The 25,872-nt window shown below is 47.1% G+C and overlaps 2 protein-coding genes across 5 annotated transcripts; one reads left to right on the top strand and one right to left on the bottom strand.

The window, feature by feature from the left end:
• The first annotated feature begins 2,481 nt into the window (after positions 1-2,481).
• Positions 2,482-11,693, top strand: LOC140419592 (uncharacterized). The gene is made up of 2 exons (XM_072503515.1): positions 2,482-2,709; positions 7,286-11,693. The coding sequence occupies exon 2, from the start codon at positions 7,717-7,719 to the stop codon at positions 8,737-8,739; it is 1,023 nt and encodes a 340-aa protein (XP_072359616.1). The 5' UTR covers positions 2,482-2,709; positions 7,286-7,716; the 3' UTR covers positions 8,740-11,693.
• Positions 11,694-13,056: 1,363 nt separating this feature from the next.
• On the bottom strand, positions 13,057-25,005 carry LOC140419591 (uncharacterized). Of its 4 annotated transcripts, none has more exons than XR_011945888.1 (3): positions 24,854-25,005; positions 21,521-21,635; positions 13,057-13,926 (listed from the first exon to the last, which is right to left on the bottom strand). XR_011945888.1 is itself a non-coding variant. In XM_072503514.1 (3 exons), the coding sequence occupies exon 3, from the start codon at positions 18,476-18,478 to the stop codon at positions 17,525-17,527; it is 954 nt and encodes a 317-aa protein (XP_072359615.1). In that variant the 5' UTR covers positions 18,479-18,594; positions 21,514-21,635; positions 24,854-24,959; the 3' UTR covers positions 17,381-17,524. The 4 variants fall into 4 exon arrangements, 3 of the variants coding, with proteins under 3 accessions (XP_072359615.1, XP_072359614.1, XP_072359613.1); XM_072503514.1 differs by lacking the exon at positions 13,057-13,926 and adding an exon at positions 17,381-18,594 and having other exon boundaries at positions 21,514-21,635; positions 24,854-24,959; XM_072503513.1 differs by lacking the exon at positions 13,057-13,926 and adding an exon at positions 17,381-18,594 and having other exon boundaries at positions 24,854-24,959.
• Positions 25,006-25,872: the final 867 nt, after the last annotated feature.

The following is a 25,872-nucleotide window of genomic DNA, read 5'->3' as shown; positions in this document are numbered from 1 at the left end:
CTATCGTGACAACACGTGCATCAAACATCATTATTAGGGTGGCACGGTAGCACAGTGATTAGCACTGTTGCTTCACAGCACCAGGGTCCCGGGTTCGATTCCCGCTTGGGTCACTGCCTATGCAGTCTGTACGTTCTCCCCAAAAGACGTGCTTGTTAGGAGAATTGAGCTTTCACCTGAACAGGTGCCGGAGTGTGGGGACTTGGAGATTTTCACAGTAACTTCATTGCAGTGTTAATGTAAGCCTACTTATGTCAATAAAGATTATTATTTTTTGTTTTATTGATGTTCTTGTAAAATATTGACCTGTTATATTTTCTTTGATAATTTACTTTCATAATGGAGGTGGCACCGTGAAGAATGTGTCAGTCAGTAAGGATTGTCAGTGAGGATTGATCAGCATTTTCTAATTGGAGATGTTAATCAGAGGAAGCGTTCAGGCACTGAATTGCAGAGTTTTTTACAAAAACAACTTAGGACTGAAGTAAAAATTCATAATTTTATTGTTCACCAGTTTCATTGGGAGTTCTTAAATCGAAGGATAAGATCACAGATGATGCTTTTAAAAAGGGACCCTGCCATCACAAAAACCAACATATATCTTGAAGATTAAACTCCAGCCAGTTAACATTAGAAGGAAAGTAAATAATAATAATCTTTATTGTCACATAGGGGCTTACATTAACACTGCAATGAAGTTACTGTGAAATGCCCCTCGTCGCCACATTTTGGAGCCTGTTCGGGTACACTGAGGGAGAATTCAGAATGTCCAAATTGCCTAACAGCACGTCTTTCGGGACTTGTGGAAGGAAACCGGAGCACCCGGAGGGAACCCACACAGACACAGGGAGAACATGCAGACTCCGCACAGACAGCGACCCAAGCCAGGAATCGACCTGGGACCCTGGTGCTGTGAAGCATGAAGGAGCATTGAGGGAGCATTAAGGTTCAGACAGGAGAAGATCACCAGGAACGATGGAGAAATAACAGAAATATTAAATAATTACTTTGCATCATTGTTTCCCAGGGAGATAGAACAGGTCAACAGGACATCGAATGATGAGGTGATTATTGATTGCACTAATCAAACTCAAAGGGGATAAAGCCCCTGATCTGAATGGATTACATCCATGTATTTTAAAAGATTCGCAGGGAGGGACATTACTGCTCAAATTTAATAATTCATTAAAAAGGTTCAGTTCTAAAAGACTGGCAGCTCAGTAATGTAATTCCTATAATTAAAATGGTGGCCAGAACATGCCCAGGAAATTATGAAACAATTAGCTTCACATTGGTAAATAATCGAATCCTGAGTAAAGGAGGGAACTTTTAAAATCTGGAAAAGATAAACATAACAATGAATAGTCAATATGGATTTCAAATGGGAAAATCTTGTCTGACCAAAGTTATGTGTCTTGCTGCTTGTGCGTGTGCTGCTTATCATTAGGTGTAAGCAACCTTCCTCCCCAATGTGGTTCCTGAGAATTCCATTGATTTGAATGGTACGATTTGAGTCAGAGAGTTTTTCCAGGAGTGAAAGAGGCGCTTTGACCCATCGGGTCTCCACCAGCCATCAAGCACCTATTTACTCTAATCCCATTTTCCAGCACTTAGTCCGTAGCCTTCCATGCAATGGCATTTCAAATGCTCATCTAAATACTTCTTAAATGTTGTGAAGTTTACATTCTCTACCACACTTTCAGACAGTGAGTTCCAGATTCCCACCACTCTCTGGGTGAAAAAGTTTTTCTTCGCATCTCCTATAAACCTCCTGCCATTACCTGAAATCTATGCACCTGCTTATTGACCCCTCCGGTAAGGGGAAAGTTCCCTTCTATGCCCACTGGTTATTGACCCTTCCACTCAGAGGAAAGATTCCTTCCTATTCACCCCATCTATTCACCACTAATTCACTCAATAATTTTATATACCTCAATCAGGTCCCCCTCAGCCTTCTCTGCTCCAAGGAAAACAATCCCAGCCGATCCAGTCTCTCTTGCTAGCTGAAATACTCCAGCCCAGGCCATCCTGGTGAATCTACTCTGCATCCTCTCAATTGCAATCACTTCCTTCCAGAACTGCACACACTACTCCAGCTGTGGTTTAACCAGCATTTTTTACAGCTCCATCATAACCTCCCTGCTCTTATAGTCTATGCCTCAGTTAATAAAGGCAAGTATTCCATATTGCTTTTTAATCCCCCTATCTACCTGTCCTCCTGTCTTCAGGGACCTATGGATATGCCCACCAAGGTCCCTCTGATCCTCTAGGGTCCGACCATTAATTGTTTATTCCCTTGCCTTGTTTGCAGATTCTTTACCCAGCGCGAAACTGCAGGCTGACGGTGTGCTGTGTAAAACCTGACATTCCACAGGCCCCACTTTCCTGCAACAACATGAAGAACCTGTTTAAAGCCACAAACACAAAGCTCCAGTTTTCTCCTGGAGTTGAGACAAATCAGCTTTCAAAATGATGCAGACTTTCAGCCAATGAGGGAGATCCGGGCTGAGCCCCGCCCCTCATTCACTCCGATTGGTTGGGGCACCAGAGGCTCCCGCTCTGTTCTCCAGTCCCGCCCCCTACTCCAAATGGCCCGGAGCTGCCGTCAATCACTCCCGGGGCATGGTGGGCTGGAGCATGCGCAGTCCGTGGAGTAGCTCCGGTTGAGGCGGTTGTGCGGAAATTCTCAGTCCGATCTGATACCGCCGGGTAAGTCATGAGGGAGGGATTGAGGCGGCGGATGTGTCCGGCGGCTTCATAAAACCTCCGATCAGGCTCCAAGCACCGAACACGAAGCTTGGATACAGCAGCTGAACCACCGAAAGCTGCTCGGGCTTTTCCCCAACACAGGCCCGGGTGGACGAAGTGTGGGGCAGGGCGCATGCGCGAGCGCCCCTGCGTTGCCCCGCCTCCCATTCATTCTGATTGGTTGGAGGACCAGCCGCTCTCGTTCGGTCCCTCAGCCACGCCTCCTCTCCCTATTGGTCCGAACCTGCCGTCAATCAGTCCCCGGGCATTGTGAGCTGGAGCAAACCCTTCACAATCATTGTACGAAGTCTTACAACACCAGGTTAAAGTCCAACAGGTTTGTTTCGATGTCACTAGCTTTCGGAGCGCTGCTCCTTCCTCAGGTGAATGAAGAGGTCTGTTCCAGAAACACATATATACACAAATTCAAAGATGCCAAATAATGCTAGGAATGCGACCATTAGCAGGTGATTAAATCCTTACAGATCCAGAGATGGGGTAACCCCAGGTTAAAGAGGTGTGAATTGTATCAAGCCAGGACAGTTGGTAGGATTTCGCAGGCCAGATGGTGGGGGATGAATGGAATGCGACATGAATCCCAGGTCCCGGTTGAGGCTGCACTCATGTGTGCGGTACTTGGCTATAAGTTTCTGCTCGGCGATTCTGCGTTGTCGCGGGTCCTGAAGGCCGCCTTGGAGAACGCTTACTCGGAGATCAGAGGCTGAATGCCCTTGACTGCTGAAGTGTTCCCCGATTGGAAGGGAACATTCCTGCCTGGTGATTGTTGCGCGATGTCCGTTCATTCGTTGTCGCAGCATCTGCATGGTCTCGCCAATGTACCACACTTCGGGACATCCTTTCCTGCAGCGTATGAGGTAGACAACGTTGGCCGAGTCGCACGAGTATGTACCGCGTACCTGGTGGGTGGTGTTCTCACGTGTAATAGTGGTATCCATGTCGATGATCTGGCACGTCTTGCAGAGATTGCCAAGACAGGGTTGTGTGGTGTCGTGGTCACTGTTCTGAAGACTGGGTAGTTTGCTGCAAACAATGGTTCGTTTGAGGTTGCGCGGTTGTTTGAAGGCAAGTAGTGGGGGTGTGGGGATGACCTTGGCAAGATGTTCATCGTCATCAATGACGTGTTGAAGGCTGTGAAGAAGATGACGTAGTTTCTCCGCTCCGGGGAAGTACTGGACGACGAAGGGTATTCTGTCGGTTGTGTCCCATGTTTGTCTTCTGAGGAGGTCGGTGCTGTTTTTCGCTGTGGCGCGTTGGAACTGTCGCTCGATGAGTCGAGTGCCATATCCTGTTCGTACGAGGGCATCTTTCAACGTCCGTAGATGTCTGTTACGCTCCTCCTCGTCTGAGCAGATCCTGTGTATACGGAGCGCTTGTTCACCTTCGACAACAAGTTCTTCATCCAGACGCACGGAACAGCCATGGGGACCAAATTCGCACCGCAATACGCCAACATCTTCATGCACAAGTTTGAACAGGACCTACTCACCGCACAGGACCTTCAACCGACGTTATACACCAGATACATCGATGACATTTTTTTCCTTTGGACCCACGGCGAAGAATCACTGAAACAACTGCACGATGACATTAATAAGTTCCATCCAACCATCAGACTCACCATGGACTACTCTCCCAAATGGGTCGCATTCTTGGACACACTCGTCTACATCAAGGACGGTCACCTCAGCACTTCGCTTTACCGCAAACCCACAGATAACCTCATGATGCTCCACTTCTCCAGCTTCCACCCTAAACACATTAAAGAAGCCATCCCCTATGGACAAGCGCTCCATATACACAGGATCTGCTCAGACGAGGAGGAGCGTAACAGACATCTACAGACGTTGAAAGATGCACTCGTACGAACAGGATATGGCACTCGACTCATCGAGCGACAGTTCCAACGCGCCACAGCGAAAAACCGCACCGACCTCAGAAGACAAACATGGGACACAACCGACAGAATACCCTTCGTCGTCCAGTACTTCCCCGGAGCGGAGAAACTACGTCATCTTCTTCACAGCCTTCAACACGTCATTGATGACGATGAACATCTTGCCAAGGTCATCCCCACACCCCCACTACTTGCCTTCAAACAACCGCGCAACCTCAAACGAACCATTGTTTGCAGCAAACTACCCAGTCTTCAGAACAGTGACCACGACACCACACAACCCTGTCATGGCAATCTCTGCAAGACGTGCCAGATCATCGACATGGATACCACTATTACACGTGAGAACACCACCCACCAGGTACGTGGTACATACTCGTGCGACTCGGCCAACGTTGTCTACCTCATACGCTGCAGGAAAGGATGTCCCGAAGCGTGGTACATTGGCGAGACCATGCAGACGCTGCGACAACGAATGAACGGACATCGCGCAACAATCACCAGGCAGGAATGTTCCCTTCCAGTCGGGGAACACTTCAGCAGTCAAGGACATTCAGCCTCTGATCTCCGGGTAAGCGTTCTCCAAGGCGGCCTTCAGGACCTGCGACAACGCAGAATCGCCGAGCAGAAACTTATAGCCAAGTTCCGCACACATGAGTGCGGCCTCAACCGGGACCTGGGATTCATGTCGCATTACATTCATCCCCCACCATCTGGCCTGCGAAATCCTACCAACTGTCCTGGCTTGATACAATTCACACCTCTTTAACCTGGGGTTACCCCATCTCTGGATCTGTAAGGATTTAATCACCTGCTAATGGTCGCATTCCTAGCATTGTTTGGCATCTTTGAATTTGTCTATGTATGTGTTTCTGGAACAGACCTCTTCATTCATCTGAGGAAGGAGCAGCGCTCCGAAAGCTAGTGACATCGAAACAAACCTGTTGGACTTTAACCTGGTGTTGTAAGACTTCGTACTGTGCTCACCCCAGTCCAACGCCGGCATCTCCACATCATGGTTCACAATCATTGTCAGCTCCTTGGTTTGCAGCTACGGAGCTTCTCCCTCCCGGGAACAGGCCCAGGTTAACGGGCACCATCCTGCTTCAGACACTGGAGGATGGTTCACATCAGAGGATGGGGGAGGGGGACAAGAAATAAGAGCTTCCACTTTTTACTCAAATCAATGTGGACTCTGATCTCTGGCAAGGAAGGAAACCCTGGCAGGTGGGCAGGGAGGATTCACAAACACCCGCTGGAGGCCCCAAACCCCCAATAAGACCCATTGGTTTTATTGTCAGTCTGCAGACAGGAGCTGGAGATCTGAACCCAGGCAGAGGAGAGGGAGGGAGAAAACTAGGAGTGGAGGAAACAAATGGTGCAGATGGTGAGATGGGTTTGGATTTCAGCCCAGGGAGGAGGGAGAGTGTGTGGGACGGGGATTTACAGCTTCGGGGGAACAAGAGAGGGAAAAATGTTCCAGAGAAACTAGAATTGCCTGTTGTAAACTATTGTAAACTCCTTTTACAGGGGGTTAGAATTGGAGAAGTTACACATCATAAACTCAATCCAACAGAAAGGTTGATTTCTATCCTGCATTGACAGTGATGACTTTTGTAACATGAGATTACAGCTCTCAGGAAAGATTAAATGGAGAGGGGCCTTTTTTCTATCGAAAACAACAAAATAAGCAGTGGCCTGATAGAAATCTTTAAAATTATCAGTTCTTTAAAATTATCTACTTTTGAGAAGGGTTGATGTGAGAGAGTCCAAAATCAGTGACCATTAATAAACAAGTCAGAATTACAAGATAGTTACGAATAAATCCAAGGGGGCAATTTGGACAAATTTTTTATCACATGTTCAGAATGTGCAACTCATTACCATGGAAAGGAGTTGAGGAAACTGCTGAGATGTTTTCAAAAGGAAACTGGGCAAGCACATGAGAGAAAATGGAATCGAAAATCAGCTGAAAGGCTGAGATTTGATAGGTGTGACAGTCGGAGATGTAGAAGACCATAACACATAGGAGTGGCAGTAAGGCCTTTCGGCCCATCGAGTCCACTCCATCATTCAATCATGGCTGATTTCAACTCCATTTACCCACTCTCTCTCCATAGCCCTTAATTCCTCGAGAAATCAAGAATTTATCAACTTCTGTCTTAAAGACACTCAACGTCCCGGCCTCCACCGCCCTCTGTGGCAATGAATTCCACAGACCCACCATTCTCTGGCTGAAGAAATTTCTCCTAATCTCTGTTCTAAAGTGACTCCCTTTTATTCTAAGGCTGTGCCCCCGGGTCCTAGTCTCCTCTGCTAATGGAAACAACTTCCCTACGTCCACCCTATCTAAGCCATTCATTATCTTGTAAGTTTCTATTAGATCTCCCCTCAATCTCTTAAACTCCAATGAATATAATCCCAGGATCCTCAGACGTTCATCGTATGTTAGGCCTACCATTCCTGGGATCAACCGTGTGAATCTCCGCTGGACCCGCTCCAGTGCCAGTATGTCCTTCCTGAGGTGTGGGGCCCGAGTAAGGACAGCAGCAGAATCTGTGACAGAATGGCCTGTTTGTGTCTTATATATTCACAGTAATTCAATGTAATCTCCTTTTACAGAATATTTGCAGATGTAAACATCATGTCGAGATCTGACAGTCACTTGATTCATCAGGACCGGCCTTTCAACGTGGAAGGAGAAATGTTTGTCTGTTTTGTCTTTCGGGAAAAAATTCAAAAATCACTGTGATTGGAAAAGCACCGAGACACAGACATCAAAGTAATTTTCCACAGTTAGCTGGAACTGAGCTTTAACCAATCACACAGCATGAAATTAAATTGCAGCATTTGCATCAGGGAGACACCGTACTCAGGCTTCAACTGATGATCCAAGTTGGAGAGACAGAAGGACATTCGCACCAAAGGAATCAAGAAGCAGCAATTGGACATTCAGCCCCGTGAGCCTGTTCCACCATTTACTAACATCACGGCTGATCTGACAGTGACTGCAAATCTGCATCCCACCTACACCTGATAACCTGTCAATAACCATGGAGAAACCGTGGAAATGTGGGGACTGTGGGATGGGATGCTATTCTCCGTCTGAAATGCAAACTCATCAACGTATTCACACTGGGGAAAGGCCGTTCATCTGCTCCGTGTGTGGGAAGGGATTCACTCGGTCATCCCACCTCCTGACACACCAACTTGTTCATACTGATGAGAGCCCGTTTAAATGTGCTGACTGTGAGAAGAGCTTTAAAAGCAGAAATTATTTACTGACACATCAACGCACTCACACTGGGGAGAGGCCATTCACCTGCTCGGTGTGTGGGAAGGGATTCATTCGTGCATCTCATCTCCAGAGACACCAACTTGTTCATACTGATCAGAGACCTTTTAAATGTGCTGACTGTGAGAAGAGCTTTAGAAGCAGAAATGATTTACTGACACATCAACGCACTCACACTGGGGAGAGGCCATTCACCTGTCTGGAATGTGGGAAGGGATTTAATGATATGTCAAACCGCCGGGCTCACTATCAGGTTCACTCTGACCAGAGACCGTTTAAATGTGCTGACTGTGGGAAGAGCTATAAAAGCAGAAATAATTTACTGATACATCAACGCACTCACACTGGGGAGAGGCCATTCACCTGCTCCGTGTGTGGGAAGAGATTCACATGTTCATCCGACCTTGTGATACACCAATTTGTTCACACTGATCAGAGACCTTTTAAATGTGCTGACTGTGAGAAGAGTTTTAAAAGTAAAAAGCATTTACTGTCACATCAACGCACTCACACTGGGGAGAGGCCGTTCACCTGCTCCGTGTGTGTGAAGAGATTCACATGTTCATCCGACCTTCTGAAACACCAGCGAGTTCACACTGGGGAGAGACCGTACACTTGCCCCGTGTGTGACAAGAAATTCACTCGGTCATCCGACCTGACTTCACACCAACTTGTTCACACTGATCAGAAACCTTTTAAATGTTCTGAATGTGAAAAGAGATTTAAAAGAAAACCAAGTCTGCGGAAACACCAGCGAGTTCACACTGAAACAGAATCATAGAATTTACAGTGCAGAAGGAGGGCATTTGGCCCATCGAGTGCACCGGCCCTTGCAAAGAGCACCTTACTTAAGCCAACTTACCTCCAACCTAACCCATAACCCCACCTAACCTTTTTGGATACTAAGGGCAATTTATCATGGCCAATTCATCTAACCTGCACATCTTTGGACTGTGGGGGGAAACCGGAGCACCTGGAGGAAACCCACGAAGACACTGGGACAATGCGCAGACACCGCACAGACAGTGACCCAAGCCGGGAATCAAACCTGGGACCCTGGAGCTGTGAAGCAACAGTGCTAACCACTGTGCTACTGTGTCACCCAAACATGGGAGCGGTACTTGGAAGAGGCTGTTCAACCGCTCCGTGTGTGGGAGGAGAGTCACTCAGTCAAACAACCTGAACAGACATCAGCAAGTTCACAGGCAACAGCAGGGTTTAGATTCAGCTGTTGTTGCTGCTGTTAGTCACATCCAGGACTGAATGATGCCTGGATGTCTGTTTCCAGTGGGGCTCCACAGTTTCCGGTATATATCAATGATTTAGACTTAAATGTATGCACCAGGATTATACAAAAGGTGCAAATATGTTTGAGACAATGAGGGAGAAAGCCATGGACTGGGTCAGGTGGACAGAAAAATGATAAATGGAAATTTAGATACGGAGAGGTTAGGAACACACGTCAGTTAATTCCAGATAAAAATAAGGTCACTGATTGGTGGGGAAGCTACAAATAATCCTTTTTAAAAAAAAAAAAAAATTCAGAGTACCCAGTTATTCTTATTTTTTTCCCAATTAAGGGGCAATTTAGCGTGGCCAATCCACCTAACCTGCACATCTTTAGGTGGTGGGGGTGAAACCCACGCAAACACGGGGAGAATGTGCAAACTCCACACGGACAGTGACCCAGGGCCGGGATTCAAACCCGGGTCCTCAGCGCTGTAGTCCCAATGCTCCACGTGCTGCCCTAGCTACATATAATTCAAATAACTTTATTGAACAGTTCTCAAATGGAAAGGCACTTGCCCACATTAAAACTAAGGATCTGCAATTGACATTTGATCTAGCAAGTCATATTTAGGGCAAGATTATAAACAGAGGGCATTCATTTAAAGTGATGAGAAAAAGAAGCAATGCTGAGCAAGGCTAGGAGAGTGGGCAAAGAAGTGGCCGATGGAATACAATGTGGAAATGTGTGAGGTTGTGGACTTTGGAAGGAGAAATGGAGGCATAAACTATTTTCTAAATGGGGAAATGCTGAGGAAATCACAAGCACAAAGGGACTTGGGAGTCCTTGTTCAAGATTCTCTTCAGGTTAACGTGCAGGTTCAGGCGGCAGTTAGGAAGGCAAATGCAATGTATTCATGTCGAGTGGGCTAGAATACAAGACCAGGGATGTAATTCTGAGGCTGTTTAAGGATCTGATCAGACCCCATTTGGAGTATTATGAGCAGTTTTGGGCCCCGTATCTAAGAAGGACATGTTGGCCTTGGAAAAGGTCCAGAGGAGGTTTACAAGAATGATCCCTGGAATTAAGAACTTGTCGTATGAGGAATGGTTGAAGACTCTGGGTCTGTACTTGTTGGAGTTTAGAAGGATATGGGGGATCTTATTAAAACTTACGGGATACTGCGAGACCTGGGTAGAGTGGACATGGAGAAGATGTTTCCACTTGTTGGAAAAAGTAGAAGCAGTGGACACAATCTCAGACTAAAGGGCGATCCTTTAAAACAGAGTAAGAAGTCTCACAACACCAGGTTAAAGTCCAACAGGTTTGTTTCGACTCACTAGCTTCAGGGGCACAGTTCCTTCCTCAGGTGATGATGAGGAATTAAAACAGATGAGGAGGAATTTCTTCAGCCAGAGGGTGGTGAATCTGTGGAACTCTTTGCCACAGAATGCCGTGGAGGCCAAATCACTGAGTGTCTTTAAGACAGAGATAGATAGATTCTTGATTAATCAGGGGATTAGCGGTTATGGGGAGAAGGCAGGAGAATGGGGATGGGAAAAATATCAGCCATGATTGAATGGCGGAGCCGATCCGAGTGGCCTAATTCTGTTCCTGTGTCTTATGATGTGAAGAAAAACATTCTGTGCTGCGTGTGGGATCATGAATGCACTGCTCGAAAATGTGGTGGAGGCAGATTCAATTGATGCCTTGAAAAGAGAATTGGACAATTATCTGTTACTATCAGATCAGCCATGAGCTGTACCCCTGTGAGAAGGGCATCTCCCAGCCTCTGTTTGACTCTCCTGCAGCTTCCTGTCATGGTTGAGTTGGACAAGGAACTCTCATCATTTGAGCTAGAAAAGGGCCATTGATTGCTGAGCAAGCAGAAAGGTGCCCGGCAAGGATGGAATTCCAGCTGAACTGCTCACACACACAAAGTCCCATCGACTGTCACACCTTCCTGCCCTCCCCTTTTGGGCTGTGAGACTGGTCCACGGAACATGTGTGATGCAATAAAAACAGCAGTGAGAGGAGACAGCATCAACCACAGGGACATCTCACTCCTTCGAGTCAGGGGAAGACCATCACTTGGGTCATGTTTAAAAGATTCATCTACTTGCAGACTGAGTTTATCCAGAAGCACAGTGCGGTTTCTGTGCTGACAGATCTACAGTGAACATGATCTTCTCCACACACCAGATACAAGGGAAGAGAACAATTGGGGTTTGATCTAAAGTGTCAGTGCTGAGAAAGTGAAATGTTCTAATTACTGAATGAAAGTAAACCTTTCTGTGTGAGTCACAATTTATTGGTCCAATTGGAAAAGGCACCAAAACGTTTCAATCTCTGAAGATAAACTTCAGCCTTGAAGTTATGTTTCAGAGTTCACAAGCTGTTGGAATCTTTGTGAATGTTTCCTCTTCCCTTTTGTAAACAAGCAGAGAAGTTAACCCTTTCCCCTGACAGCACGGCAACAATTTGAAATAAAGACTTTGACTTTTAAAGATTTGGCTTCATCCCATTTGTTGGGGTCATATTTCCGGCTGTGCAAATCATTGCGGGTGGGATGGAAATTTGCTGGAACATTTGTTTTTATAATACTAATCTTTATTGTCACAAGTAGTCTTACATTAACAATGCAATGAAGTTACCATGAAAAGCCCCAAGTCAGCACATTCCGGAGCCTGTTCGGATACAAGGGAGAATTCAGAATTGTCATGCGAGAGTACCTTTAAGAACTGGGTGTTTATCAAATAGCTGTAGTGGATGTACCTTTAAGAAATGGGTGTTTATCAAATAGCTGCAGTGAAGATGGACAGTCCAGCTCCACCCACACTCTGATATCACTGCAGCTATTTGATAAACTCCCATTTCTTAAAGGTACTCTCAAATGACAGAATGTCAAAATTACCTAACAGCACGTCTTTCGGGATTTGTGGGGGGAAGCCGGAGCACCCGGAGGAAACCCACGCAGACATGGGGAGAACGTGCAGACTCCGCACAGACAGTGACCCAAACCGGATTCGAACCTGGGACCCGAGCGCTGTAAAGCATCTGTGCTAATCAGTATGCGACTGTGCCACCCTTGAAAAGTCCTTTTCCTCAGGTGGGAATTTCCAGTCTCGGGTTGGGGGAGGTGGGGGGGAGGAGGGGGGTGGCGGGGGGAGACCAGCACCGCAACCGGAAAAAAAATCTCTTCCCACTCTCGGAGCAGTGAATGGTCTCTCCAGTGAGTCAGCAGATCCATTTTGCTTCGAAATTTCTTCTCACAGTCAGAACACACAAAATGTCTTGTGTGAGAGTGAAGATGTTGGTGTGAAGTGAGATGGGTTAGAGTTGTAGAGTTTTACAGCACAAAACACGGCCCTTTGTCCCATTGTGTCTGTGCCGGCTATCAAACACCAATCTATTCTAATCTCAGTTTCAGGGATTATTAACATCAACTCAAACAAACTCCAGCTATCAGAATGAACATGGTTCTGTCCTGGATGTGATTTTGGTTCAGTCCTGGATGTGATTAACATCAGTAACAGCAGAGTCCTGGAGGCACTTGTGAACTAGCTGGTGTGTCTGCAGGGTGGATGACTGAATGAATCCCTTCCCACACAGGGAACAGATGAACGCTCCCTCTCTGGTGTGAATGCGCTGGTGTTTCAGCCGGAGGGGCTGCTGAGTGACTCCCACACACAGAGCAGGTGAACGGGCTCTCTCCAGTGTGACTGCGCTGGTGAATCAGCAGATCCATTTTGCCTTTGAAGCTCTTCTCTCAGGCGGAACATTTAAAAGGTCTTGTGTCAGAGTGAACACATCGGTGTGACGTGAGGTGGGCAGACTGAATGAGTCCTTTCCCACACCCAAGCAGGTGAATGGTCTCTCCCCAGCGTGAACGCGCTGGTGTCTCATCAGGATTGATAACTGAGTGAATCCCTTCCCACACTCCAAGCAGGTGAATGGTCTCTCCCCAATGTGAACTCGCTGGTGATCCAACAGTTTGCATAACTGAGTGAATGCCATCCCACACTTGGGGCAGGCAAACGGTTTCTCCCCAGCGTGAACTCGCTGGTGTAACAGACAGCTGGATAACTGAGTAAATTGCTTCCCACACTCAGAGCAGGTGTACGGCCTCTCCCCGGTGTGAACTCGCTGGTGCGCCAGCAGATTTGCTTTTCTTTTAAAGCTCTTCTCTCAGATGGAACATTTGAAAGGTCTGGTGTCAGAGTGAACAAGTTGGTGTGTAGTGAGGTGGGTTAGTCGAGTGAACCTCTTCCCACACTCGGAGCAGGTGAACGGTCTTTACCCGGTGTGACTGCGGCGATGAATGTCCAGCACAGACGGGGATATGAATCCCTTCCCACAGTCCCCACATTTCCACGGTTTGTCCATGGTGCCGGTGTCCTTGTGCCTCTCCAGGTTGGACAATCGGTTGAACACTCGTCCACACACAGAACACGTGTACGGATTCTCCCCGCTGTGATTTATTTTCAGGCTCTATAACTGGTTAAAGATCTTCCCACAGTCAGTTCACTGGAACACTCTCACTCGGGTGTGTGTGCGTCTCGATGCTTTCCCAGGCACACCGGTGTTTGAAATCTTTCCCACAGACAGAACAGACAAACATCTCTCCATCCACATTCAAAAGCCAATGATATTCAGGTCCTGATGAATTGAGTGACTCTGTCAGATCTTGATGTGATGTTTGATTTGAGTTTCCTGTCTGCCAGTCCACTCCTTGTGACCCTATAAAATCAATTGCACAGGTTAGTCCAGGACAGAAACTTAGAACGGATAATTCTAGTTCCCGGAGCATAATTATTGCTCTCGTTTCCCAAAGGTGCACACCCCAGTCCCACACACTCTCCCCTTCCCACAAACTCACCACAATGGTTTCACGGTCACCAATATGGAGATGAACATTGAATTCCAGGTTTTTAATTGAATTTACACTCCATCAATTGCCATGATGGGATTTGAACCCTTGTCCCCAGAACACTAGCCTGTGTCTGTGGATTGCTGGTGTAGTGAACTCCCATGGAGAGTGGTACTGACCTGGAACGCAATGCTTACACTCAAAGACCAATAATATCCAGGTTCTGATTAATGAAGTGACTCTCTCAGGTCTTAATGTCTTGTTTGATTTCACTTTGCTGTGTTTAAATCCTCCCCTTGTAACCCCCTGTAAAAGGAGTTTCCAGAATCCATCACTGTCAGTCCTGCTGAGTGGACAGGGATCACCGTGCATGCGCCCTGCTACACACTGTCCCCTATGAGGATGGTGGTGGTTAACTGGGGAAAGGCTCTGCAGTAAAACCTTCTCGCTCGGTGCAAACTCGGAAGCGGTAATTTCTTGTTTTAGCTTTGAGGCCTCCACTGGGTGTTTGTGAAGCCTCCCCTCCCACCCACTGCCTCCTTATCCGCCTCCTTCCCGCCTGAAGATGAGACAAACTAGCGTCTGTCCCTGGACATGAGCCGGTTCATCAGGGCAGCATGGTAGCACTAGTGGCCAGCACTGTGGCTTCACAGCACCAGGGTCCCAGGTTTGATTCCCTGCTGGGTCACTGTGAGGACTCTGTACGTTCTCCCTGTGTCTGTGTGGGTTTCCTCCGGGTGCTCCGGTTTCCTCCCACAGTCCATAGACATGCAGGCTAGGTGGATTGGCTATGCTAAATTGCCCTTAGTGACCAAAAAGGTGAGGATATATTGGGTTACGGGGATAATGTGGAAGTGAGGATTTAAGTAGGTCGGTGCAGACTCGATGGGCCGAATGGCCTCCTTCTGCAATGTATGTTCTATGTGCCGCATTGCGCATGCTCCACAAAACAATGCCCGGGGCATGATTGACGGCAGCTCCGGCCCAGTAGGAAGAGGGGGTGGGACTGGAGGACCGAGAGGGTACAGCTGGTCCTCCAAGCAATCGGAGTGAATGAGAGGCGGTGCTGATCCCGGATCTCCCTCATTGGCTGAGATTCTGCATCATTTTGAGTTTTTCCCGTTGGCCACGTGGGCGCGGGTTCCAAAACCTCATTTCCTGCCTGAGAGGTGTTGACCAATGGGAAGATTTGGAGGACCTGATGGACTCTTGTGCTCCAGCCAAACAGTCTACGGGCTTTGTGTGAATGAAGTTTGAGCTTCACACAGACTGAATCTTCTTCCTGTGTCAAACCACTGAGTAAAACACTTTATTTTCACTTCAATGGACTCTTTTAGAGACCATTGACCCTTCTACAGGACTGTTACAACAAGGAACAACAAACATTACCTCTGTTTCTCTTGCCACAGATGTGGCATGGTGGCACAGTAGTTAGCACTGCTGCCTCACAGCGCCAGCGACCTGGGTTCAATTCCAGCCTTGGGTAACTGTGCACATTCTCCACGTGTCTGTGTGGGTTCCCTCCGGGTGCTCCAGTTTTCTCCCACCGTTGAAAGATGTGCCGGTTTGGTGGATATGCTATACTAAATTGCCCCTTAGTGTCCAAAGATGAAGTGGTGTTACGGGGAGAGGTTGGGGGAAGTGCACCTGGGTGTGGAGCTCTTTTGTAGGGTTGGTGCAAGCTCGATGGGCCAAATGGTCTCCTTCTGCACTGTAGGGATTCTATGATGCTGTCAGACCTGTTGAGTTAATCTCGCATTTTCTGTTTTTACTTGACATTACACACCTTTTTAATCTACTAATTATATTTATTGAACCACTGTACCATCAACTACGAGGAGCAGTGTGTTGATGCTTCAGCCATTCCGGCCTTGGGTGACTGTGTAGAGTTTGCACATTCTCCCCGTGTCTGTGGGGGTTCCCTCCGGGTGCCCCAGTTTTCTCCCACCGTCCAAAGATGTGCAGGTTAGGTGGATTGACCATGCTAAATGGCCCTTAGTGGCCAAAAAAAGGATCGGTGGGGTTACTGGATTATGGGGATAGGGTGGAGGCATGGGTTTGAGTGGGGTGCTCTTTCCAAGGGCTAGTGCAGGCTTGATGGGCCGAATAGCCTCCTTTTGCACTGTTAGTTCTATAATTCAGTCGAATTTTCTCTCTCTCAATCTCATCCGATTGGTGTCTGGTGATAATTCCGTGACAATAGCACAGTGGTTAGCACTGTTGCTTCACGGTGCCTGGGTCCCCAGTTTGATTCCCACTTGGGTTACTGTCTACGCAGAGTCTGCACATTCTCCCCATGTCTGCGTGGGTTTCCTCCCACACAGGTGCCAGAATGTAGCAACTAGGAGATTTTCACAGTAACTTCATTGCAGTGCTAATGTAAGCCTACATGTGACAATAATAAAGATTATTATTAGGTGTTTGTGTATTTTAACTAGCAGGTGGAACTTTTTGGTTCTACTGGTTGTGCCCTCAGATATTCCATCTGTTTGTGGTTACTGTGTCTGGAGTCTTTGAGCTCTTCCGTCTCCAATTCCCTTCCTGTCTCGTGTATATGGGTCTAGGTAACTTGGTGTGATGTGTGTTGTTTGGTTGTCTGTCTGTCTCCAGCAGATATTGTTGTGTCTTGATACCGACTGTGCTGCTACCCTTGCTTCTGGTCTTATGAACATACCCATGTTGGACTGTCTGTCTTTCTCTCCGGGTAAGATTCTGTTTGTCTCTTGTATTTCACTGTGACAGGGCAGAGACCTGATTGAAGGGATTCAAACATGGGAATTCTGGGAAAGGATTTGGGCGGTGACAACATGTTCAAAGAGTTTGGAGAGGAGAGGGAGGTTGAAGATGGGGCAGTAATTTATAAGGATGGCAGGGTCAAGGGATTGTTTTATTGAGGGGGTGATGATGGCAGATTTGAAGGACAGAGAGACAGTACCTGAAGAGAGAGAAATGTTGACAATATCCAGGGACACAGGGTAGTTTGCTGATCAGTAGCTTATTGGGAATAGGGTCGATGGAGCAGGAGCTGGGTTTCATGGGCAAGATGAGCCCTGAGAGGGCATGAGGGGAGATAGGTGAGAAACTAGAGAAAGATGTGAGTTCAGGGCTCGGGAAAGGATGAAATTTAGAGACAGTTTGGTCCGGTGGGCTCGTGGAAGGGAGGGAAGCAGCTGATCGGATTTACTCAATCTCAGTCACAAAGAAACTACACAAGCTCCTCACATGTCTTGTTGGGGGTGAGGATGGAAGAGACAGGGGAGAGCGAGAGAACTTCAAAAGGAACTAACTTGTGTCAGAGATATTAGAAAGTTTCAACACTGCGCATTTAACACAAATCTAATTTATTTGACTTTTAGCCAGAATATTAGCCCCTGTAAATTGTCTGGAGTTTGTTATCAGCAGAAGGAGACCCAAATGAACATGGTTCAGTCCTGAATGTGAGTTAACAGCAAAATCCATGCACTGTGGTTACTTATGGCCTCGTTGGTGCTTCAGCAGGTGGGATGACTGAGTGAATCCCTTCCCACACTCGGAACAGGTGAATGGTCTCTCCCCAGTGTGAATTCGCTGGTGTGTGGACAGAGCAGATGGCCAAGTGAAGCCCTTCCCACACTCGGAGCAGGTGAATGGCTTCTCCCCAGTGTGAACTCGCTGGTGTGTCAGCAAGTTGGTTGACTGAGTGAATCCCTTCCCACAGTCGGAGCAGGTGAATGGCCTCTCACCAGTGTGAATTCGCTGGTGCTTCTGCAGCTGGGACGACTTAGTGAATCCCTTCCCACATTTGAAGCAGGGGAATGGTCTCTCTCCGGTGTGAATTCGCTGATGTACAGTGAGGTCAGATGATTGTCTGAACCCAGTCCCACAGTGAGAGCACTTAAACGGTCTCTCGTCAGTGTGAACACGTTGATGGCTCATCAGATCCCCAGAACTTTTATAGCACTTCCCGCAGTCTGGACACTGAAACGGTCTCTCATCAGTGTGAACTTGCTGGTGTCTCAGCAGGTGGGATGAAATAGTAAATCTCTTCCCACACTTGGAGCAGGTGAATGGCCTCTCCCCAGTGTGAACTCGCTGGTGACTCAGCAGGTGGGTTGAAATGGTAAATCCCTTCCCACATTGGGAGCAGGTGAATGGTCTCTCCCCAGTGTGAACTCGCTGGTGTGTGGACAGAGTGGATGACTCAGTGAATCCCTTCCCACACTTGGAGCAGGTGAATGGTCTCTCCCCAGTGTGACTGCGTCGATGAGTTTCCAGCTTGGATGGGTAAGTGAATCCTTTCCCACAGTCCACACATTTCCACGGTTTCTCCTCAGTGTGACTGCATTTGTGTCTCGTGAGGCCTGATGATTGACTGAATCCTCGTCCACACACACAACACGTGTACGGTTTCTCCCCACTGTGAACGATGCTTTTTCCTTCCATGTTCAAAGTACGATGATATTCAGGATATGATAAATTGAGGACTCTGTCAGATCCTGATGAGATGCTTGGTTTGAGTTTCCGGACTTTGAAGCCTCCCCTTCGAACACCCTGTGAAACTGATTTAAAACAGAAAATAGGGAGTGAGAGAGAACCCATAAAACACAAAGGCAGGTTGTGAAATTGAGCTGAATGAATCTGGTCATTTGTGGGGCCGACACTAAGAAAAAGTGAAAGAGAAAATGCTGGATAAAAGCAAATTACTGCGGATGCTGGAATCTGAAACTAATCTGAATCAAAGAAAAAGTGACCATGAAAACTGCTGGATTGTCATAAAAACCCAACTGGCCTCTTTGGGAGGAGAAAGAGGTGAAGAGGGATTTTGTATATCTACAAGACATAATATGTTGGCAAAGCAAATTCGATCTTGAGCTCATAAACAGTAATATCGATACCAAAACTACGCTCCTGGTGGCATGGTGGTTAGCACTGCTGCCTCACAGCGCCAGGAACTCGGTTCAATTCCGCCCTTGATGTCTGCGTGTGTGGATTCTCCCTGGGTCTGCGTGGATTTCCAACCGGTGCTCATGATTCCTCCATCAGTCCAAAGAAGGGAAAGTTCGGTGGGGGATTGGCCTTAATAAATTGTCCCTTAGTGTCCAGAGATGTGCAGGTTTGGTGGGGCTGTGGGCTTTTAGGGATAGGGTAGGAGTGTGGGCCTTCAAAGAATCAATGCAGACTCGATGGGCCGAATGGCCCCCTTCTGCACTGTAGGAATTCTATGGTTCTAATTCTATTCTATGAATCTTTCTAAAGCTCTGGTCACCACTCTTCAGGAAGGATCTGAAGGTTCTTGAGAAGGTGCAGAGGAGATTTACCAGAATGGTTCCAGCAAAGGAGGTTGAGGGGAGATTTGATTCAGGGACACAAGATTATGCCAGATTTCCATTGGGTGGTCAAAGGAACACTGTTTTCATTCACTGATCGTACAAGCAGCCGAGACACAGATTTAAAGTTTGGGGTAAAACCTGGATTGAACTATATAAGATGCTAAGGGGTCTTGACAGGGTGGATGTGGAGAGGATGTTTCCTCTTGTGGGAGAATCTGGAACAAGGTGGTCACTGTTGGAAAGTGAGGGGTCACCCATTTCAGATGGAGATGAGGATTTTTTATTCTCTATGGGTTGCAAGAGAGGGGGTGGCACAGTGGTTAGCACTGCTGCCTCACAGCACCAGGGACCTGGGTTCAATTCCCAGCCTGACTGTGTGGAATTTGCACTTTCTCCCCATGTCTGTATGGGTTTCCTCCGGGTGCTCCGGTTTACTCCCACAGCTCAAAGATGTGCAGGTTAGGTTGAATCTGTTAGGTTTGTAATCGCTGGAGTTCAGAGGAATCAGGGGGGAATCTCATAGAAACCTATAAAAACTGGGTGGCGCAGTGGTTAGCACTGCTGCCTCATGTCGCCGAGGACCCGGGTTCGATCCCAGCCCCAGGTCACTGTCTGTGTGGAATTTGCACATTCTCCCTGTGTTTGCGTGGGTCTCACCCCCACAAATCCAAAGATGTGCAGGGTAGGTGGATTACCCACGCTAAAATTGCCCCTTAATTGCAAAAAAAAATTGGGCACTCTAAATTAATGTTAAAAAAAAAACAGGGCGAGACAGAGTAGATTCAGGAAGGATGTTCCTGATAGTGGGAGTGTCCAGAAATAGGGGTCACAGTCTGAGGATACGTGGTAGACCATTTCGGACAGAGATGAGGAGAAATTTCTTCACCCAGAGAGTGGTGAGCCTGTGGAATTCGTCGCCACAGGAACTAATTAAGGCCAAAACATTGCATGTTTTCAAGAAGTAGTTAGATACAGCACTTTGGGTGAAGGGGATCAAAGGATATGGGGGAAAGCGGGATTAGGCTATTGAGCCTAATCTGCTCTGATCGTAATGAATGGTGGAGCAGACTCGATGGGCCGAATGGTCTCCTCCTGCTCCTATTTTCTATGTTGCTGTATCTATGCATGTAAATGATCCAGGAGGTATGAGGAAGAATGTTTTTACACAGCCAGTGGCAATGACTTTAAACTTGCTGCCTATGACGGAGTTTGGAAATAGACTCAATAAATTATTTTATTTTTTTAATTGGATAGAAACCTGAGAGAAATAAAGCTGTGAGGATACAGAGACAGAGCAGGAGAATGACTCTGGATTGCTCCAGATAATAACAATAATAATCTTTATTAATTTCACAAGTAGGCTTACATTAACACTGCAATGAAGTTACTGCGAAAATCTCCAAGTCGCCACACACTGGCGCCTGTTCAGGTACACAGAACGAGAATTCAGAATGTCCAAATTACCTAACAAGCACGTCTTTCGGGACCTGTGGGAGGAAACCGCAGCACCTGGAGGAAATCCACAACAGACACGGGGAGAACGTGCAGACTCTGCACAGACAGTGACCCAAGCTGGGAATCGAACCCGTGTTCCTGGCACTGTGAAGCAACAGTGCCAACCACCGTGCCGATTAGAGAGCGAGCATGGACCGAATGCCCTTCTCTGCCCCTTATTTAAAAAAAATCTATTTTAAAATACATTTAGAGTACTCAGTTCATTTTTTCCAATTAAGGGGCAATTTAGCGTGGTCAATCCACCTTGCCTGCACATCTTTAAGTTGTGGGTGCGAAACCCATGCAAATACGGGGAGAATGTGAAAACTCCACACGGACAGTGACCCAGAGCCGGGATCGAATCTGGGACATCGGTGCTGTGACGCAGCAGTACTAACCACTATGCCACCGTGCTGCCAGCTGACTCTGACATTTCTGTCTAATCTCGCCTTGTAATCTAACCCTGGGGGTTCAGATATCACTCAGGTAAATCTGTGCTACACTCCCTCCGAGGCCATTCTATCCTTCCTCATGTTTGTTGCCCAGAACTGAACACAGTTCTCCAGGTTTGGTCTAACCAGGGTTTGTGAATCTCGGGGCTTTTCCAGTCACACTGAGACCTGAAATCGTCCCTCACAGACAGAACAGACAAACCTTTTACCTTCCACACCCAGATGCTGCTGATATTCAGTTTCTGGTGAATCGAGTGACTCTGTCAGATTGCAATGTGACTTTGGTTTGAGTTTCCCGTCTGTTAAATCTCCAATTCCAGTGTCCTGTAAATTTACAGATACCTCACTGTCAGTTTAGGATAGAAATTCACAACACTCTCTCCTCGCCAACTTTGATTAAATGTATTTCTGGAGGTTTGATCACATGACCTGCCCCCATCGTCCAGCCATTAATCGGTCAACACATCCATCCTTGTGACACACTGCCTTCCTCGGCCAATTGGAAGCAAAAGGACTCATTACCTTACAGGACAGTGTTTGACTAGGGCAGTACGGTGGCGTAGTGGTTAGTACTGCTGTCTCACGGCGCCGAGGTCCCAGGTTCGATCACGGCTCTGGGTCACTGCCCGTGTGAAGTTTGCACATTCTCCCCGTGTTTGTGTGGGTTTCACCCCCACAACCCAAAGATGTGCAGATTAGGTGGATTGGACACGTTAAATTGCCCCTTAATTGGAAAAAATTAATTGGGTACTCTAAATTTATTTTTAAAAAGGACAGTTATTGACTGTCAGTCAATCAACCTTCATCCCATTTTCAATATTTTTCTATCTACTTAAGAGAATTGTTCAAAAATCTTTTTTACTGTCCAAATGACTTTCCAGCGACCCAAAATTAATATTTTTACTGTCCTAATCATGTTCCAGAGTCACAAAAATATTTTGTACTGTCCCAATGATTTTCCAGACACCCAGGTATGAATCTCACCAAGGCAGAAGGTAAAATTTGAATTCACTGAAAGTCTACTGATGACCATTAAATCATTGTTGATTGTTACAAAGACCCATCTGGTTCACTCATGTCCTTCAGTGAAGGAAATCTTCTCTCCTTACCTGGTCTGGCCTACATGTGATTCCAGATCCACAGTCAGCAGGTTGACCCTTAAAATGCTCTCTGAGATGCCCTCAGTTCAAGGGCAATTAGGGATGGGCAGTGACTGCTGGCCCAGCTAGCGACACCCACATCCTGTGAATGAACAGAAAAGAAAATCTGCCATCCTTACCTGGTCTGGGCGACATGATTCTGAACCACAGCAATGTGGTTGACTCTTTAAATGCCCTCCGAGATGGCTGAGCAAGCCACTCGGTTTGAGGGAAATTAGGGATGGGCAATAAATGTTGGCCCAGCCAGTGACTTCCACAAATGAATAAAATAAAATCCCGGCGACTCAAGTCAGTCAATCTGGAAGAGTTGGCAACCGGTCCAGACTTGCAGCGCAAAATAATAATCACTTAATGTCACAAGTAGGCTTCAATTAAGTTACTGTGAAAAGCCCCTAGTTGCCACATTCCGGCGCCTATTCGGGGAGGCTGTTACGGGAATTGAACCCGCGCTGCTGGTCTTGTTCTGCATTACAAGCCAGCTGTCTTAGCCCACTGTGCTAAACCAGCCCCTTCCCTGCGGCGCATTGTCCTCTGTAAAGGTGGCAGCCGGTAACCCGGGCCTGTCACCGCTCAGCTCTCATTCTATTCGGTGCTGTTTAAGACGGGACCGTTAACATTTTCCTCGGGAGTTGAAGCCTCCACGGGGTATTTATGAAGCCTCCCGGCTCACTCTGCAGCTTCTATTGCTCCCCGGTCACCCACCGGATCCAATCCTGAAAGTCGCTCGATTGTTTCTTTCCCGCTCCTCGCACCGTCAGCGACAACCTGAACTGCGCATACGCCGATCACAGCCCGAACGCCGCATGCTCCAGTCACAGCCGGACTCTGCGCATGTGCGAGGAGCTTCTGTCATGTGGATAGAGCACATTCTGAGCTGCTACACATGTTGTGTAATAAACCCGCCATTGAAATGGATATTTTTCATATAAAGTATGCTTTGCGAACTGATTACGATTCGTAACATTGGGCCAAGGCAACACCCACATCCCAAGAACAAATAAAGGAAAGTTGGCAGTTAGAAAGGCAAATGCAATGTTCGCATTTATTTCAAGAGAGCTACAATACAAGATGAATGGGGATGAGAAACATATCAGCCATGATCGAATGGCAGAGCAAACTCGAAAACTCGATGGGCTGAATGGCCTAATTCTGCTTCTCTATCTTTTTTTTAATGAGGGGATCTCATAGAAACATTTGTAAAAAAATTGTTGGAATCCATCCCAGACCTGGATACAGATCAATTGATTCTTGGAGGAGACTTCAGTTGTGTTCTGGATCCTAAATGGACTGGTCCAAGCTGATTCAACCACAACAAAAATACATGAAAAAGGAATGCAACCAGACGGACCACCCGGCATCGACCCAGGCACCAGAAATGACAACGGCAAACCCAGCAAAATATTTTTTTAAACTGTTCCCATCAGTAGATTGTAAAAGGATTACGGGACACAGATTTAAGATTGTGAACAAGATCTACAGGGGAGATAGGAGATAGACATTTTATACAGTGAGTGATAATGATATGGAACTGAATGCTGACACACAAGGTCGATAATCTCCAGGTCCTGGTAACTCGAACAGTGTCAGAATTTGATGTGAGGATTGGTTGTGGGTTTCTTGTGTGTGAATCCCTTTCTAAGCCCGTGTGAAAGAAGTGTCCAAAGGCATCACTGTCAGTCCAGAAATTAAATTCAGGAAAGATAAACATTTCTCCTGGTTTGAGTTTACTGTGTGTAAATCCTCCCTGACTAATTCCCTGTAAAAGGAGTTTCCAAAATTAATCTGCGTCAGTCCAGGATAGAAATTCACAACATTCTCCCCTCCTGCTTATGGGTCCAGGATGACCGCTCATGCCCCCCGCTGCACACAGACCCTCTTGTCATCAGCAGTCCCTCGATTTGAGGGTGACGTCTACTCAGGGTTGTGAATTTCTATCCTGGGTCTTCATGTGACTGAACAGAGCCGCAGAGCTTTGGACACATGGGACAGAATGTCCAATGAGACAGTGAAATCCCGAGAGCAGGATTGGCTTCCTTTTCTTTCCATCTCTGCTACCGCTTTGCATCATCAATAAGACATTGGGACTCAAAGACTAATCCAGTTTGATGGACAAGTTGTCTCCATTCTCAAAAATGGGGAACAAGCTCCTCCCACTCGTTGAAACAACGCCCTGACAAAGACAACAAACGCGCATGCGCCCTGATGCCCATCCAATAAAGATGGAGGCCGTTCACCCGAGCCGAAGATGAGGAGCTGCAGCCCCGCTCGGTACAAACGGGTCCCGTAAACTTTTCCGAGGTTTGCGGCTCACAACAGCTTTACACAACGTTTCCGCCCACCCCGCGATCTCTCTCTCCCTCCATATTGTCAAACGACTCTTACCAATTTGCGATCTGAAAAAGACTTCCTTCTGCATCGCCATTACCCACACTGCGCATGCTTCAGTCACAGCGGGCCCGCCCCTCATTCACTCCGATTGGTTGGAGGACTGGCTGCTCCCGGACGGTCCTCCAGTCCCGCGCCTCCTCTTCCTATTGGTCCGGAGCTGCCGTCAATCACCTGGGCATTGTGAGGCTGATTTCAGGCTGACTCGCTAATTGTTCAATAATCATAGATGTACAATCATAGAATTCACAGTGCAGAAGGAGGCCATTCGGCCCATCGAGTCTGCACCGGCGCTTGGAAGGAGCGCCCGACTTAAGCCCACACCTTCATCCTATCGCTGTAACCCCATCTAACATAAGGGCAATTTAGGCATGGCCAATCCACCTAACCTGCGCATCTTTGGACTATGGGAGGAAACCGGAGCACTTGCAGGAAACCCACGAACACACGGGGAGAACGTGCAGACTCCGCACAGTGACACTTTTGTTGGGACTTGCTGATTTGGGTCTTTTATTTTGACTGGACCACATGCTTGGGGAGAGCAAGAGGGGAAAGAAGGTTCGATAGAAACTAGAATGGTCTGTTGTGAATTTCTATCCCATTCTTCCAGTGATCATTTTTGTAAACTTCTTTTCCAGGCATTAGAACGGGGGATTGGCAGCTGGGCAACTCGAACCAAATATGACCAAATGTCACTCAATTCATTCGGATCTAAATATCACAAACTGTCAATGTGCTTGTCCGTTCTGACTGTGGGAAGAGATTTTCAAACATCACTGTGACTGGAAAAGCCCTGAGACTCACACACCTGAGTGGGAGTGTTCCAGTGAACTGACTGTGGAAAGAGCTTTAACCAGTTTCACAGCCTGAAAAATCATCTTGTTTCCTCTGGTGGGAGAGTCTCGGACCAGATGGCATAATCTCAAATTTAGGATAGAGATGAGGAGACATTTCTTCTCTCAGAGGGTAGTGAATCTGTGGAATTCTTCAGCTGTGCAATCATTCTGTCTCTGGAG

Source organism: Scyliorhinus torazame, chromosome 5 (genome assembly GCF_047496885.1).
Source record: "Scyliorhinus torazame isolate Kashiwa2021f chromosome 5, sScyTor2.1, whole genome shotgun sequence".
NCBI lineage: Eukaryota > Metazoa > Chordata > Chondrichthyes > Carcharhiniformes > Scyliorhinidae > Scyliorhinus > Scyliorhinus torazame.
Note: the sequence above shows the minus strand (reverse complement) of the source record. Positions and strands in the feature narration are given on the sequence as shown.

Bases quoted from the DNA above. Each gene is read 5' to 3' on its own strand.
- LOC140419592 (XM_072503515.1), top strand. From the start codon at position 7,717: ATGGAGAAACCGTGGAAATGTGGGGACTGTGGGATGGGATGCTATTCT.
- LOC140419591 (XM_072503512.1), bottom strand. From the start codon at position 24,938: ATGAGGGGCGGGCCCGCTGTGACTGAAGCATGCGCAGTGTGGGTAATG. The intron at 18,595-24,853 runs GTAAGAGTCGTT...GTTTTAAATCAG, and splicing joins CTTTTTCAGATCGCAAATTG to TTTCACAGGGTGTTCGAAGG.